This window comes from Cryptomeria japonica, chromosome 10 (assembly GCF_030272615.1).
Source record: "Cryptomeria japonica chromosome 10, Sugi_1.0, whole genome shotgun sequence".
NCBI classification, from domain to species: domain Eukaryota; kingdom Viridiplantae; phylum Streptophyta; class Pinopsida; order Cupressales; family Cupressaceae; genus Cryptomeria; species Cryptomeria japonica.
The window spans coordinates 760,459,211-760,478,037 of NC_081414.1; the positions used below are offsets into that span (position 1 = coordinate 760,459,211).

Sequence of the window (18,827 nt, forward strand, 5' to 3'; positions counted from 1 at the left end):
TATAAGTGATAAAATTAAGTGTTTGGAAACTATTGTACTGAATTTAAAGTACATTACATTTGGTTCTCAAATCTAGATTGTGTTGGTTTTATATAGTAGTGGGGAGAAGTTATTTATAATTCTGTTTTTTTAATAGATTTTTACAAGTAATTAGGGTACAAAAGGGTCTAGAAGTGGGGCAAAGTTACTCCTTACTCTCTTTCTTAGAAAAGATTTTTACAAGTATTTGATTACAAATAAGAATTCAACAAAGGTTTATAGTCATTATATAATTTCTAATACAATAAATTGAAAATAATTTTACCCAACAAGAAAATAATATCTGCAAACGGATTTATACCCAAAAAACAATTTTAACTACAATAAATACATATTATATGAATAAGAATATGAATTAGTTTTTAGAGTCCATTGAATGAAACACCTAATACGTTCCATGCATTAAGATGAGATACTATATTATCTTGAATGGGTATGTGAAGGTATGATTCTTTTTTATCAACTCCCCTACTAATGTTACATTTTAAATGCATCAGTTCAATGAATAAGGTCATGGAAGCATATGTAACTAAGTCCCAACCAATTTACAATACTGTAATAAATACTTCTTATGGTCTCATATCATTCAAAACTATATATTATATGATAAAATAATTAATGATTTAATGCAACATCCAATATAACTCATTCAAGAACATGAAATGGGGATGGAAAGAATAAAGACATTGAAATAAAAGGTAATTAATAAATTCATGTACAAAATAATATATCTGTACAAATAAAACTATTAGAACTATTAAAGAGAGAAACATAAATATTTCAGCCTTTCATTTTCTTTTTAGTTTATAAAATACTATCCATTATGAAACTAAATTATTCAACTAATACCTACGATGTTAGTTTTCTATGTTGCCACAAAAAGATGGATATGGATGATTCCAAACAACTAATAATGAACATACACACTCTCTCTCTCTCATGTTATAAATGTACTATATGCATGTATAATAGATTCATAGCCTTCAATGAAGAGGTAGATTTGAGCTTTTAGTCTTGAAGTTAGGAAAACTTTTGACAAACCCTCTAGATCATAAGCAGTATATGAGAAAATATTTGACATAGGGAAGAAGGAGGTTAAATATTGTAGTAAATTATTTCAAAATTTTAAAATGTTGCTTTCATTTCTTTGAATGAAAAATATTAGAAAGCAACAAAATAAGGAAAATAATAATAGTAGTATATAAGACAAATAGGTTTCAAATCCTAGTGAAAAGAGAAGAAAAACATTTATTTTCTTTTAGATATTGTATCATGATATAACTCACAATTAAACGATATGTGAACATAATCATAAACTTCAAATAATATATATCTTTATGTAACAACATGGATGCCAAACTAAAAAAAATACTAAAGAAGACCTTGTTCAAAATAAGTAGTTTTTAACTGTATGCTTTATTCCTCACACAAAATCGTCACATACTAGTGAAGTTAATTTTCAGATATGTCGATTAGCCTGACATTAAGCTTAGTCTCAGCCACCTTCGGAATTGTCAGAGTCAGCACTCCATTTGTCATGTCGGCATCCATTTGATCCAGCATGACATTCTCTGGGACGCGAAAGCGACGAGAGAAAGGACCATGGGGTCTCTCCAAACAACGCCACTTGTCATTTATACCCACCTCATCCTTCTTAAACTCTCCACTTATACGCATAACTCCGCCTTCCAATTGAACTTTCACATCCTCTTTTTGTAAACCTTCCAAAACAAAATATAGAAACATTAAAATCCATTGACATAATTTTTTCACAAAAAAATGCTGGCAAGGAAAACTCAATAATTAAATCTTTCCATACATCATACTGAAATAAATGACAACTTTTTTAAAACCTACACGAATCCATTAATAATACCAGGTAAGTTAGATTTGAAGATGTGGGCTTGATTAGTTTCAAGCCAATCCAGAGGAATATGAATGGGCTTGATTAGGTCCAACACCTGAAGCTTGATTAATGGATCCATCTCTACTGCCCTGACAATTAGACTGTGCTATAGAAATACTGGGATACAATCAACTTCCTTCTCTACTCACTGCAAATAAAAGAAACCCAGAAACATAACCAGTATTAACAATCTTACCATAAAAATGGAAATTAAATGACTTACAGAAAGTGCAATTTAACCTACCAAAACAAGCTGCTAAAAGCGGACTATTTGATTTTGTCTGAGATGATGTATACATATAGTAGAGAGAAATGGGAGGCGAAGCGTCTGGAAATATTGTAAGGACTATAGCAGTGAAGCGTTATAGAAATGACAGGTGTAGGTAAGAAACGCTCAAACTAATCAGCTTGGAATTATGTTAACTGCAAAAAATGATACGTTACGTTTAACGAGGATGAGGGGGGAATATAATTGAGAAATAGATGGGCATGACTGTAAACTCATGGACTGGTATTTCACACATTCATCAACGCTGGTATTGATATTTCTAGTTATTTTTATAATACAGGAAAAGGTTTTTAATAAGAGTTATGTTTCAATTTGATTTAAACTTTCAAATCATTCAAGTCATTGGTTCTTATCTGAAGAGGTTTCAGCTATAGGTTTGTACCCTCCTAGCTTTGTTGGGCTAATTTCCTGCCCTTGCTAACAGATCTGGATCTTCATTAAAAAAAAAACATTCAAGATTTGATTTAAAATTTAATAAAGATATGGTTCAATTTGGTTTAAAAATTAATAAGAGTTATGTTTCAATTTGATTTAAAATTTAATTTTAAAAATTTGACATATAAAAATAATAAAAATTAAAACTAAAATCATAAAATAGCTATCAAGTGAATAAAATCAAATAAAATGAATTTTAAAATAATATACTAGCTATAAAATAATTCTTAAATAAATAAAACATTAAAAATAAAATGAACTGACGAAATAAAAATTAAAATAATATTTTTTTAATATTTATTATCTTATTATTGAAAATAAAAAACTCTTTAATAAAATATAAAATAAATAACGTGACAAAAACTCTCATTTAAAATTTAAAATTTAAAATTATAAAATATCACTTACTAATTATAAATTGAATAATAGCAGAGTGGCCTAGCCAAGAAGTCAAGCGCTTCCAAAAAGACCTAGAGAACCATATAACGACCAGACTAACTGAATTCCCCCCTTCAAGCAATCAACACATTCATACAGGGAGCTTCAAAAAGTGGCACAAAATTCACCTTTCTTCCATTAGCCTTCGTCGTGGAAAGCTTCCAAGCTCACCACATTTGAAAATTCAATGTCTGAGAATCTCACATCCGATAGTTGCCTACCTCTGGTGCCTTTCCATTCCAGGTTGGTCTAGGTTCAGAATGAACAATTTCACAGGGTTATCATGGAATGGTTTAAATCATACATATTAAATTTTAATTTTTAAGCTTAAAAGTATTAAACATTCAGAGTTGACTGACATTTTCTGAATTTAATATATTGTTTAGTGTCTGATTTAAAACTGGTAGTGTTAAACACTCCAAATTGACTAACATTCTCTAAACTTAATATGTTGCTTAATGTGTATGATTTAAAGCTGATCGTAATGTTCGTGTAAGACAGATCCTCAAGCTATATCAACTCAATTTCATCTTACTATATCAGGTAGTGAATTGAGCATTCTTCCACAATCTTGTTATTGAAAATCTCTACTATTGCACCCTTGACTTTGTTTAAGAAGGCAACCAAAATCAAGATTTTGTCTTGAAAGATCCTCATGTTATGTTCTTTCCAGATTTCCTAGAGACCTCCATAGAGGGGAGTCCATGCATAGTTCGCCAACCCTTGAATAAACTTACCATGTCATTGGGAAGAGCAGAAATCCATTCTAATTTGGCACACAGCCATCTCCAACAAGCCTGGGTGAAGGGACAGTGTGACAAGCTAATCGTATAGAAATAATAAGAATGCAAAATTATAAATTTTATATACAATAGATGAACAAAACATAGAGCTAATGTTATAGAGCTATTGTTTTAGAAGAGGGAAAAGTAACTTTAAGTTTTCTACTTAACATGTAATAATAAATCTTTTATTTAACAATGAATATATTTTCATAAAGTAAAATCAATGTTTGTAACATTAAGATTGAATTAATTAAGTAAAATCAATTTTTCTAACACTAAGATTGTTCAAAATTTAAAATAAAGTAGAAAGACGAGTTCAAGGTCTATTGTCTTTAGAATCTAATCTGAAATCTTCAAAAATCATTACAAGCTAATTAGAGGGAGAGTATCATTGAGGTGCTTTGTCTCCTACACACCTTCCAATTGGAAGTGGCCCTACCATTCATGAGGGTGCAAATAAGTGTTAGATCTAATGCCATTTGAGCCTGGTGTTTTGAACCTACATGAATCTAGTTGGTAACATATTATAGGTTCCTCATAATTAGCATGACCTTTGACTAGGTAGTGTATTTGGATCATATGAATTGATAAACACATGCTAGGCAATGGACCACCTTGGCCAAAGGTTTTCATAATTGCAAACACGATTGAACACGCAGTCAAGGTTCACCACCCCATTCGACTTGTTTGAACAAAATCTAAGTTTTTCCACCTTGACAAGTTCTAGAATATTGACTTTCTAAAGTACTAGGCTTTTGGTACATGCACATATACATGCATGTGCATCCTTGCCATTATATGCATGATCATGTGCCATCAGTTCAAGTGTCTAAAAAATTATCTAGGTTGCCAATCTTTTAATATGTTTAGGGTTTAAAAACATTAGTGGATATTATACTTATCCAAATTGTTGCTTGACAAGCACTCTAATACGGTAGTCCTACAACCAATTATGAACGGTAGTCCTACAACCAATTGATCATAATGCACTATTTAAATTATCTTTTGCAAGCTAGCAATTATCTAAATTTGGTTCTAAACAACAAGAGATTAGATGGAATTTCTTACTTTTCAACATTCTTGCTCATTTGGTTTATTGCGTCAAGAGATAAAATCTTTTCTATTTCTGTTGTGTCTTTCACAACTTGGTTCAGTTTGATAACAGTATTCTCTTATTGATTGAACAGAAGTTTACTGCTCATGTCAAATTTCACCCTTTGGCTTGGGTTTGAAGTTGAAATAGGTTTAATATTTAATGTAGTTATTAGCCTTTATTCCTTACTTGACTATTTGGAACTATCTTTTGTTTATGGTCTACATAGACCTAAGATTGAATAGGATAGTATTCATAACACATGGTAAATTTAATTAAAGAATAAGTCACCGTATCCTACAGTAGTTCATACAGCTTTGAATTATTACATTTTTAGTTTTGTAATTAAAGAATGCAACATCCCTATTTTTGGGCGTGGACAAAGGCTTTCTCTTGGTACGAATTACACTATATGTAAGTTCCTTCCTAAATATGCGGAAAGACCATTGCATTTTCGAAATATAAACCCGACCTCATATCTATGTCATGAAATAAATATTTATTTAATGGATAAGAAGCAGAATATTCTACTGAAGTTTCATTCAATGATTAAGCTATTCAAAGGTATTCTACTAGCCTGGCCACCATGTTGCTAGCTGAAGCTGGTTGTGACTCTCTACGTTGTCCTCTTTTCACGGTGCTTAGGTTAGCTACAACTTCCAAATGTAAAGCTAATCTCAATGCACTGTCCTTCCAATTTAACTGTGAACTTGGAATTATAGAGAGCAAAGAATAACCGTTCTTTTCAGAAAGGAAAGATGATAACTCTAAATTATTTTAAGAAAAGATTGTTTGATGTTTATATGATTGAAACTCAAAAGCTCCATCAAAGCAACTTAAGGAAGATTTGGTAGAGCCAAATCCAGCTCTCGAATTTCCCTTGATTTTATTTCATTATACCCACAATGATTGGTTTCGAAAACAGATTTCCATAAAATTAGGAAAGTGGTGGGTTCAATCCAATGCAAGCCAATCATATACCATAAGTAATTTGACATCTTCTAGCTTGGCTATATTAGCCAATGAAATATTTCAATGTAATGATGTCTCAACTTATTTAACACTACGTGTGTGTCTTATTGCATATGTTTATAGGCTTAATATCATATACATACATAGTTATGTATGCATTGAATTTTAAATTTTACTTAAAATATTAAATCATTATAATTCTCTTAATAAATAACTAAGGGTTGATGAATTAAAACCCAGACCTTGACACTGCAACCCTAGGCACTAACAACCCTAGATGTGTCTTATACTTACAGGCTTCATGCGACTCAGATGGAAACTTGACCTTCCATTTGTTTACTCCCTCTACTTGATGATACTCCCCCTTCCTTCTCGAAGGATGTTGAGTTTACCTACATCCACTTAATCATAAGAATGTAGTTAGTTGAAACTTATACATATTAATCTGATCAATATCATAACATTAGTTCACATATTTTCTCAAACAATAGCATTTAAAAGGAGATGATGAATCCACAATTCATATAAAGTTCATGATGACATCATATTTCAAAGCAAAATAAACATAGTAGAGTAATTGTGTAAAAAACAGATGTAATAGACAACCTAGAAGCAAGTGGTCCACATTCTCCTTAGCTTCATCACACAACACATTTCAATGGTCTTTCAAATCCCATTCTTTGGAATTTGCCTATAGTAAGAATCTTTCCTTGAAGAGCTTCCCACACAAATACCCTAGCTTTAGGTAGGCAATGTTAGTTCCAATAGAGTTGTGTGGGAATATCCATTTATTGAAGTTGCTCCCTTCTAATGCTCAAATTATAGCCATCTTTAGCATTGAATTGACAATTATTTGATCATGTCGATGTTGACTTTTCATGCCCATTGCAGAAGACCAAAAATCTATTCCTCAGAATCTTTGTCAATCGATCTACATCCACTAGAAAGTAAGGGTAGAGACCAAAAATTCTTCCAAGACCAACCAAGAGACAAATCACTATTAATGACCACCACATAATCCTTAACCTTACTACCCCAATGTTTTTTGAGGAGAGCTTTAGATTGATTTTCTTCCAATAGGCTATCAATACTTAAATATCCCCCCAAGACTCTTCCCAAAACAAGGTCTGACTCTTGTCATGAATGTCCCAAGTTAATGAGTCGGTGATGACGATCCTGCAGCTAAGCATAAAATTCCTGACCGGTAATCCAAGGGGATTAGCTATTCTAAAATACCAAACATATTGTCATCCTTAAGACACTTCATTTGAATAATTTTAACCCTCTTTAGATGTGGTTACTTATGAATTCTCCATAGAAACTTCTCTCTTAAGGTCTTATTTTGCCATAGCTAATTTTGTAGCTCAAGACCACCCACCTCCTTAGGTTTGCATATTTTGTACCATGAGATTAGGGTAATTTTCTTCTTCTTGTCTAGGCCCTACCAATATAATTTTTTCATTTTGTAAACCATCTTCGCATTGGTCCTACCTAAATGTGAAAGGAAAGATAGAAGGTATATTGACATGGCTGAGATAACAACCTTAAGAATTGTGATTTGGCTAGCCCAGGATAACCACCTTCCTTTACATGAAGACAATCTCCTTTCAATCTTGTCCCCAAGGGGATCTCATGGCTTTGAGGTTCTCAATCCCTTGCCAAAAGGTAGAACTAGGTAATAACATGGAAGCTTTACCATCTTGAATTTGAGTTTCTACATGATCTCCCTCACTTTCCTTGGTGGTGCCAAGAAGAAGAATATTTCAGATTTTTCCTATCTAACCCTTTGACTATAGTGTTCTAAAATCCTCTAAAAGTACCATGTTTTCTTTTTCTTTGCTACCTCAAATAACATCATGCCATCAACAAATTGCTAATGAGTGATTGCTTGCATTAATTTGCTCACTTTGATGCCTTCAATCAATCCTCTATCCTAATTTCCTTTGATACCTTTGCCTAATGTGTCTACCATGATTATGAATAGAAAAGGTGATAAGGGGTCACCTTGTCTCAAGCCTCTTGACCATTCAAAGAATCCCTCAAGAGTGCCATTCACCAAGACTAATAATCTCAGGCTAGAGATGCAATAGTATACTAGATGTATCCTTTCATTTGTTCAAGCGAAAATTTTCTAGAGTTTTGCAAAGGAAATGACAACCCACCTTGTCACAGGCCTTCTTGATATCTAATTTTATAAGAATATTGGGGGACTTATTATTTTGGATAGAGTGGATCACTTCTTGGGTAATTATGACCCCATCTAGAATTGACATTTTAGGAACAATTCTTGTTTGTTCTTCGGAGATGATATCAACAAGGATATTTTTTAGCTTATTTTCCATGGTTTTTTCCATTATCTTATAGGTTGTGTTTCCAAGGGAGATAGGGAGAAATTAATCCAAATTCTTAGTTTTCTCCTTCTTGGGAATGAGTGCAATGAATGTATTATAAATTTATCTCTTAGGAATCTTCCCAATTTTTTGGCCACTTCCAAAGCCTTAACCATATCAGAACAAAGAATATGCCAACATTTTTGGAAGAAACCCACAAGAAATCCATCTGGCCCAAGAAATTTGTTAGGGTGAAATTGTTTTAGTGCACCTTCTACTTCACTATTTTTATCATTTGATTTTTGTTTGTAGTTTATCCTAAATCACTCCTTGCAAATGGTATGTGAGTTATCTATATTTTATCATATATAGATGCTTGTATTCACTTGCCATAATAAGCTCAATGATGATTTCACACTATATTAAACACAAGATTCCATCTCAACCATCCTTTCAATCTATCCACTCTCATCCATGACTACTTCGATGGCCACAAATTTATCATCTCCTTATCCCTTTTCTTCTAGCCTTATCCCCTATCTTTCCTTTTGAGAGAACACATGTGTTCTCCTAATCCACATGTCCTCTCAAGAGGTCATCATGTTTCTAATTCATCATCCTTCCCCATCCTTTCCATGACTGGGGTATCATGCTTATAGTCCTTATCATTGTCCTACCCAATATGTTTTAATCTTCTTTGAAACAATATGATAAAATCCATTGTCTCAAAGACGAGCAAAATGTACACACCTAAAATTATTCTTTGAATAAATAAATATTTATTATTTATTTAATTATTTTTATCCTAATGTCTTCTATTAATTAAATAAATATTTTTTATTTATTTAATAAATTCACTAAGCCTCTTCTTTCTAATTTAAATAAATATTTATTATTTGTTTAGATTCCACCTCCTTTCCTAAATTAAATAAATATTTTATTTATTTAATATATCTAGCCCTTCCTCTATTAATTAAATAAATAATTTTATTATTTAATTAATTAACTTACCTTTTCCCTCTTTTAAGTCTAGCCCTCCAAATTGTTCCCATGGATCATAATCTAAATGCATAGGCATGTGACAAGTGTCAATCATCTCTTCATTCACTTCGTGTTTTCTCCAAAATCAATCCACCTCTTAATCTCATACCTCCATATAAATTTAACCTCTTAATCCTATTCACTCTTATCCTTCACCCTTGCACCTCTTTATCTCCTCCCTTCACCCCTACCTACCCTCATTTATCCTATTGAGTCTCTTTCACCTATGTGATCCTAGCCATTTATCTTTTAACCTTTTAATCCAATCCCTCCATTTTTGGATTACCTCTATAAAAAAGGCTCCCTCTTTTTATTTTCCATAATAACATGTCTTGAGCATACTTATACTCTACCAAAATCATTCCAGCAATATATCATCTCAATCACATCTATTTTTCCTTGAGCTCTTATGCAAGTGCCTACAAATATAAGAGAAACCATTATCAAATACAAGATCATGGAGAACAGAAGATTAATGGATAGAAGCCTCTCTTGCATGTAGATGTATATGTGTATATGTATGCATGTGTGTCTATGTGTGTGTGCATGCATAGAAGTGTGACTCTCAAATAATAAAAAATTTAGTGACACACCAATAAAACATTATACATCAAAAGATTAATTTGACAAATAACCAAAGAAAACTATCATTCTAAAATAGTTCCATTGTTTCTCTATCTCCAAGGATTCCTCAAGTCACTATTTTTCTCTTAGATCATTGAGCAATTGACCTTTAGAATGACAACTCAAAGAATGAGTGCTATGATAAAATGATCTGTAAGCTTATGCAACTAAGGTCTATGAGAAAATAATAAAGGTTTCTATAATGAAGATTTTATGCTATGATAATGAAACTAACATTCTATGATAATGATATTGTAATCTAAAATGCTTCTAAAATGCACTAGTGAGAGAGACTTGTGTAGCACAATGTATATAAATTGATGATGAAATAACCTTGATCATGTATAGCCTTGATAATGAGAGGATGAGTCCTACTTATACAGGAAATGGGCAATTGGATGGCTAAGATTGAATTGATTTAGGAAGGGCTAGGATTGCATGAAGAGGGCTTGATCCTAAATCCATGTTTGCAACTTCCACCAATTTCATAGTAATAAGTTGCATCATGAGAGGGCTTGAGAGGAAAGGGAAGAGGTATTAAATGCCTAAAGAGACTTGATGGTTACCCTAGGGGGTTTGGTTAGGGTTAGGTTAGTGGATAAAGATTTTATCCAAGGGATAAATGAATGTGGACGGGTTAAAGGGTAACCATGGTCAAAACATTTAATGCTTGAGGAGACTTGAGGGCTAGATGGATGGTTGAGTTAGAGGAAAAGTCTATAACCAAGAGCCAAAAGTGGGTTAGTTAGATTAAAGCCTTTAAGGCTTATGAAGACTTTAGGGATTAACTTGTGGATGGGAGAAAGTTTTTAATGCCTGTGAGAAGTGACTCCTCCCTAATCCTTAGTTTAGGAATGTGCAAACACTTAGGAGGGGATTGGGCTAAATTAGAAGGGATTAGAAGAATTTAGAAAGGTTAGTGTGCAAGTGGGTATTGTAGGAAAATGCAAGTGGGATGGATTTTAGGATTTAAATAAATATTAATCTAATTGAGAAAGGAGGATTTTATTAAATGTGAATTTGATTAAATGTGGGAGTGGTATTTAATTAAACAAATATGATTTATTTATTTATTTAATAGTCTAAATTTGGCTAGGTGATTAAATTAAAACAATTTATTTAATTAATAGAAGAAGGGGGTTGGGATGAATTAATTAATTACTAAATTAATTAATAGTTGAAAAAGGGAAAAGGATTAGTTAATATGAATTTAATTAATACATGGATGAAGGATAATTAAAAAAATGTAAAATTCATCTAATTAAGTGGACAAAAATAGGTGTCTACATTTTGCCCCTCTTTGAAGTGATGTGTGGCCACACATTGATTCAAATAAAATTTGCCTAATGACGCTGATAAAATTTTTCAGTTTTGCCTCAGATGTTCATTATTGGATAATGATGCGAGTATGACCCCTCGCGAGGTGAATAGTAGAAATTTTTAAATTTTAGGATTTTTTGACAATTTTTAAAATTTTGATAATTTTTACCTGATTCATTTCTCAATAAAAAAATGAGAGAGTGATGGTGCATGGATAAATTATTAGATAAGTGGAAAATATAATGCCACTTAAATATTCCCCTTTTACCCCTTTTAAAAAGTAAAAAGTGAAAATCATTTACCACTTCATTTCATTTGCACATAGTGAGTTGGAGAATTGAGCTCTGAGACAAAAATGGTGATCCCATACCACACCCATCGATTTTAGTGAGTTAGGCAGTTCCAGTGACCTACTGCATATGGACCTTTGGTAAAGTGCTAAAAAAGTGCCTTTTTGTGATTTTTAAAATTTTACCCATACGTTTTTCATGTTTTCACGTGGATTTTCCACGTTTTAGCACATGCGAAAATAAGTTTAGCACACTAGGTATCTATTTTAGCACATGGCTAGCTAGGGCATAGATTTAGTGCATCAGTTAGGTTTGTTAGTACATTGATAGGGATTGATAGTGCATTGAATCAAATAGCGCATAGGGTGAACATTGTAGCGCATAGCTAGGATAGTGTAGCACATACAAACTTTTAGCACATAGGATGAACTCCATAGTGCATTGGCAGATTGTTTTAGTGCATTGGAGTGATCTGATAGCGCATTTACCAATTTTTTTAGTGCATAAAGCATTTTGGTAAATAAAAACTCTATTTTAGTGCATCCACACCAGAATGATGAAAAAGTTGATTTTTCTCCCTGATTTTGATATGATTTGATCGCGACAACTTTTTCTCGCATTGATGTTTGATAGAATAGTTGATGATTGACCTCATGATGAATGAGAATCAATGATAGGTTCTCACCGATATTGATTGAAATCTCATTGGAGCTGATTAGATTGATTGATAGATAACTTGATTGATCAAAAGCTTATTTGTGATATGTTATGATTTGTAGGAGAACTTAGGAGTTCTATAGTATCGAGAGCGATTCCCAAATACCCAGAGATTGATCCCCCACCCGGTGCATCTTGATTTGGATATCATAAAGAGATGTGGATTATGGTCTTTTCTTGACATGCCACAGTACATGCCCCAGTATATGATTAATTGGGGTTTATTGATGGTTTTGGTTTAGCGGTGGAATAGTGACACCAACACCTTCCATCTAGTGACTGGTGAGATCACAGTGACACTAGAGGATGTTTATTGAATTCTGAGGATCCCCATGGTTGGATATCTTGTTCCCTATGAGCACATAGAAGAGGGAGGCACAAAAGAAGTTAGGCAGGTATTTTATGATGATCAGATCAGTGGCTATGAGATTTCATGGCAGGAGATGGTGGATTTGTATGAGCCATTGCCAACAGTACTTGCAGGGTTTATTGAATCCTTTTTATGTCTCGACTGTAGGTCAAAGGGACCATCAGTTGGGTGGGGAGTGTTCCTAGAGATGATGATCATTGAGGGTAGGATATATAAATGGGGTTTGTGCATGCTTGCATGTTTATATCACGAGCTACATTAGGTTGTGTATCATAGAGCCATGAGTTTATCTGCAAGGGTTACAGTGCTATAGGTTTTGGAATGGGAGCATATAGCTGTGACCTAGCCCTTGGCAGATAGAGATAGACCATTCGATAGGCCATATGTTTTTGGTTACAAAGGGGTTGTTATCTAGCGTAAGCTGGGCAAATTGGAGTTTTGGCATTGAATGTTGGATGATCTAGACATGGTGATATGGAGGATGTATCTAGACTATGAGTCATGGCTAGAGGATGTTGCAGAGATGCCATTTGTGTTCTCATCTAGATACCTAATTTGACGAACATCGTTCATCATTGAGATATTTTTGTACACATGAGCGTATCATCAGTATGGTTGTGTATAGGGTGTACCACATGCAACCTACCTATATGTGCATAGACAACATGATGTGGTAGAGTGGGGTCTCACTATTTCATATGAGCCAACCTACGCAGAGTTTTTTGGTTTGGGAGCACATACTTAGGATTACATAGTTGGCATGGTGGATGCAGGGATGATTGTCGAGTACTTATAGAATTTTGTCACACATGTAGTGCCCAGATTGTCTAACCTAGCTGAGCTAGTGCCTATGTTGGATGAAGATGATGCTGAGAATAAGCCACATGTGAGGGGAGCCCGACATCAGAGAGATGATGATGATGAGGAGGAGGAGGGTTAGAATGAAGATGGAGTAGGTGGTGTAGGGGGATTAGGTACCATCAGTTTTATGAAGGGTCTAGAGGTCAAAGTACCTCAAAGGACGAGATCCGAGATCCCTCCCACACAAGGAACATGTGATGAATAATAAGAGGGGGGATGAATTAGTATACCAAAAATTATTGAACCCAAACACTTAAACAATTTAGCAGTAAACTGGTATAATAGTTTTACTAACAAATTGGTTAACACAAATGTAAACCAAATAGCAAATAAGGCATTCACCCACATAAGCACAATCACCATAACACAAGATATTTTGACGTGGAAACCCAAATGGGAAAAACCACAGTGAGATGAAACTCACAAGTAACTATCTGTAGAATAGTAACTAGACCCGTTAAGGTCAAACCGGTTAAGGTCAGACCGGTTAAGGTCATACTAGTTAAGGTCATACAATGTTCTTCACCAGAACAGATCCTGTTAGGAATCTCAATCTCTATTAGTAGATAAGTCCGATTAAAGACTACCTTGTGAGACGATTTCAGATCCACAGTTGTGAATCACCTTGTTAGAGGATTTACACAGGCTTTGCCAAGCCTACCCAGTTAAGGGTTTCAGCCTTGTCAAAGATGTGAGTAATCAACAAGTGAGTGATCTAAATACTAGCACAGTATGCTTGGTTAGATCCTTGATAGCTCATTGTTAATGTATTTCAGTATTACTTCAGTCTTCAAAAACTCCACACTCTATTTCTTCACACAGACCTATTCTTCTTCTGTGTTCGCACATGAAAAAACCTCATCAATCACCTAAAACCCTAATAACATCTAAAACCCTAGACATGATGTCCTTAAAAAAGGAATCTGATTTCATGTCGGTCCAATAGGATTACATTGCAAGTTCCTAGGTTCATTGCATCTAGACACATTTTTTAACACGATACAAAATCACCATCAAAGTGTCGGTGGATGGTAACTCATCACAGAGTATTACCGGTTCATACAACTTTTACCGATTACCGTTTGGTAACTCATCACAGAGTAATACTGGTTCATATATTAAACCTATTACCGGTTGACAAAAATAAAGACTGGGAATATGATAACTGCCGCATTAGTTTCTTTGCTCTGCTTGAGATTCTCGAACCGCTTGAGGTCTTCATAGCGCTTGATATCGGTAAATACTTTCTGCAAAACATCGATTGTCTAAAGACTACTACATAATGTTGGTTTGGAACGAATACCAGTTGAGCATAACTCATACACATAAAAAGTGATCTCAAAGCAAGTGTGTGTCCATCAATGACAATCACAACATAATCATAAAAAATGCCAACAATCTCCCTCTTTGGCATTGATGGCAACACTTAGGAAAATTTTGACATCTAAGTGTTTTACAAAAAAAATACAAAATCAAAATTGCTCCCCCTAAGCATATACACTATCCCTTTGCAGAAAATACAATGTATACTACTCTCTTACAGAGATAAACATGAAAGTATACATAGTATGCATCAAAATTTTAGATACAAAATACTACTCCCCCTTTGCCAGCAATGACAAAGTACAACTTAATAACCCCTATTTCCATTAACAAAAAAAAATAAAATGTTTATGACAATAAAGAGTGAAACTTGTCAAAAACTGATTTAAAGTCCTACATAAATGTCTTCACGAATAAGGACCATGACTCAAGTAATGAGGTAGCAACCTCATTCTCCATTTGCATCTAGGATACCTGTTCCTCCATGGCATCCAAGGTACTCATCTCTTGAGTGAGAATTAAGGCATCCAGATTGAGATATCATTTCTTAAGTATTTGCAGTCTTGGCAGTAGAACTAGTTGAAGTTCCTGTGAATCTTGCATCCGGTTGTTGATCTCTAACTCTATCCTTGCAGACTGGATTTGAAACTGGTGAGCGGTTTGCCCATAGGTGGTGAAGGAATCATATGGCGGCTTGAAGGTGCTTATGTATGCCTACAAGTCAGATTGCAGTTTTTTTTTTCTGAGCAAGCACATCATCACAGAATAGATGGGGTTGGCATATCTTACTAAGCAGTAGATTCCCCTCATCCAGAGCATCCCTTATGTCTTTTTGTGCTTTTTGTAGATCGAAGTAGAGCTCGTTTAATTTCTTCACCAAGGTAGTGTAGAGAGCCTTTTGATGCTTCTTTTGTGCACTGGCTTCAGCCACATCTTCTAGGCATTGTACCTGGTCCTCTACAACTATGCATAAGAGTTTCAGTTGGGCTAGAGAGGAATCGGTACTTGGGAGATTGGTACTGGGTATCAAACTGGTAAGAGTTTCCACCACAGTTTGAATAACATCTTCCTCCTTTTTCCTCCTTAGCACTTCCAGTCACTCTTTGGCAAGCTTAATACTTTGCAACAGCTCCAATTCATTTGTAGATTGGAGGTCAATGGGACTGGTAATGTCAGCCGATTTAGCTTGACTACCCGTTGCCATTGGGGTCTCCACCTATGCGCTCTTTGCCGCTTCCTCCTTGTCCTTGGCTTTTTTCTTTTCCACTTCTACCTTCTTCTGCTCGTCTACTTCTTTTCCTCTACTTCTTTCGTTCTTTTCTCTTCTTCCTTCTTCCTCTCTTCTTCTTTCCACTTCTCTTCTTCTTTATCCTTCTTCTTCTTTTCCTCTTCCTGCTTCCTCTTCTCCTCTTCTTTTCTCTTCACCTCTTCCTATTTCTTTTTCTCTTCCTGTTTATTCTTTTCCTCTTCTTTTCTCTTCTCTTCCTCTTCCCATTCCTTTTTTCTAGCCGTTTCTGTTGGAGTATCCGGAGTAACATTTTCACCATTCAATGTGTCAACATCAATGGGGCCCATTTGCTCAGTTAACTATTCTCCTTCACTATTATACACCTCATCTGGTTTACTAGTTTCTAGTTCTTTCTCAGCCTTTTTGTTGGCTTCGACCACTTGGTGCAATTTTAGAGTGGTTTTCACATGCAAGTGAGTATCATTTACCACTTCAGGAACTTTCCCTTCTAGTAACAGGAGTCTCCTTCTTCTCATGAAGAAGAGGCCTTTGTAAGTATTCATAACTTTACAAAGTTCTGAATTTGACACATCAGGAAAATATTGTGCAAATATTTCCTCTCTTATTTCCTATTCCTTTTCTATGGCAATGCACCATTTATTATCTAAGGAATTGTATAAAGAACCAGGTGCCTTAGATCTAATTTCTGAAGGCGACCGGTCATTAATACATAAATATTGAATGACTTCCTGTTCAACTTCTTGCTTTTCATCATCATTAAAATCATCAAAACATTCTTTCAAATCATTAAGCAATTTTCTTCTAATGTTCTTGATAGTTCTTTGATAATGTGTCAAAGGTTTGTAAGAAGAAATATCAATATTTACCGATGCTGAGGATGCCAGTTTATTGCTGGTTGCCTTTGTTTTCTTCCTTGTTTGCCTAGTCTTCTTAGGTTGTTCCTTAGATTTTGTGTCCTCTGAGTCTCGTGTGTTGCCTTTTGTCTTCCGCTTTCTCTCAAATACTTTGGCGGCTACAACTTCCGGTTTCTTCTTTGCTAGTGACCGCTTGGTCACTTTGGGACTTGCTATAGTAACCGATGTTGATACTGATGGCACTGCCTTTCCTTTCTTTACTGAAGGTTCTTCAACCAGTGTAATCCTTTCCAGGTAGGTGTCGGTTGTCTTCTTCTTAGGATCAAGCAGTGAGGCAAGTAGGGTAGAGGCATACCCATCTAGCATGTCATACATCACCTCATAACCCATAGGCTCCACTTGTTCCTTTCTAGGCTCAACCACCTACATTATGCATTCATCAACTTTGATGGTGAAGCAGATATCTTCTTCATACTTCTTGACAATATCACCTAATATTCTCACCCTTTGGCTTATTTTGAGTCTAAACTCATCAAAGTATTTGTTCAGGACTTCAGGATAACCAGTTCCAACTTCTTGAAGACTTTTTGTGATTTTCTTTGTAACCGGTTGGTCAGCAGACCACTGGATATCACCGACTCCTGGGAAGTAGACTTGGAAGTAGAAGAACAACTCCACCAATAGTTGTCCAAATTTAAATTTCAAGGCATTGTCCTCTTTAATTGACTTCAGGTTCACCAGAAGTTGCCTTTGCATATAGGTGCATAAGTCAAATGAGGCATCTTCTTTGATCATCCTGTAGGCAGCATTTACCGCTGTTGTAGAGACAGAATTGATCTGACTAGCATAGAATGTCCGGTAACCTATCACCATGCAGGCATATTTGACCAGATCATCTTTGATGGTATTGACGGTCATTCCCTGTTGGTCACTCAAAGAACCGGTGAGCTTGGTCATTTCGGTCTTGATGATCTTCCTTAGGGCTGACACTTCTCCAATGTTACAGAAACTAGTGATGGCATGAATAGCTTCCGGTGTGATGTTGTGTGTCCACTCTAAGTACATTTTGTCATCATTGACTCTACTTAGAATGATGCGGATGTGATCATCTATAAATTCTTCAAGGAAATAGAGCGCATTGTGAAGCTTCTTCTTTTCCAAGATGCTGAATTCTGGTTTAATCTTCTTATCCTTCCCACAGAATAAGCTTAACTGAGAATGGATCACAAGAGATCCTAGTTCTTTAATTTTATAGTCAATAAAATCTGAGATGCCTTCCTCAATTATGACACTGATGGGAATTTGGGATAGGGCATTATATTTTGCCTTCCATTGGATGAAATCTGCTAAATCAATGGGTGCACTAGAACTAGAGTACGATGCAGAAGCCATGATAAACAGAAAAACTTGAGAAATACCTTTGTAAGTGGAAATTTAGGGCTTGCAAATTCCACTTCACCACACATTATTTCGGTTGCTAGACTACCGCTTGGTGTTCTTCACTTGACTGATTGATATTAGCTTCTGATTCTTCTTCAAGGATTTGAAATCTCTCTGAATCATAAGACAAATTGCCTTTTGTCACTCTGCACTTGAAAACTTCTTTGCTCACAAAAAGATAAGTGAAAAATGACTTGAAAATTCCTTTTAAACAAATTCTTCACCTACCATAATAAATGCTCCACTTTTAGGGCTTAAACCCTAATTTTCCTTTTACCATTTCTAGTCTTCTACCAGAAGATAGGTATCACATATCGGTTAAGGTTTTTTACCGGTATAGACTGGGGGTTCAAAACATTTCACTGATCTATTCCCCCCTAAGCTTTTCTATAGCTTAGTTTGCCAGTTCAGAGATTTCCACACTAGGTGCAGAAATTGGTTCTCCTGGAAT

At 34.7% G+C, this 18,827-nt stretch overlaps 1 protein-coding gene across 1 annotated transcript; it reads right to left on the reverse strand.

Annotated features, from left to right (window-relative positions):
• Positions 1 to 1,491: 1,491 nt before the first annotated feature.
• On the reverse strand, positions 1,492 to 2,024 carry LOC131030689 (17.8 kDa class I heat shock protein-like). Its single transcript, XM_057961585.1, has 2 exons — positions 1,916 to 2,024; positions 1,492 to 1,760 (listed from the first exon to the last, which is right to left on the reverse strand). Exons 1-2 carry the CDS (start codon positions 2,022 to 2,024, stop codon positions 1,492 to 1,494), a joined length of 378 nt encoding a protein of 125 aa, XP_057817568.1.
• Positions 2,025 to 18,827: the final 16,803 nt, after the last annotated feature.

Coding starts and splice junctions, on each gene's coding strand:
- LOC131030689 (XM_057961585.1), bottom strand. CDS start 2,024: ATGGATCCATTAATCAAGCTTCAGGTGTTGGACCTAATCAAGCCCATT. Junction 1,761..1,915: donor CTTCAAATCTAACTTACCTG/GTATTATTAATG, acceptor TTGTTTTGGAAG/GTTTACAAAAAGAGGATGTG.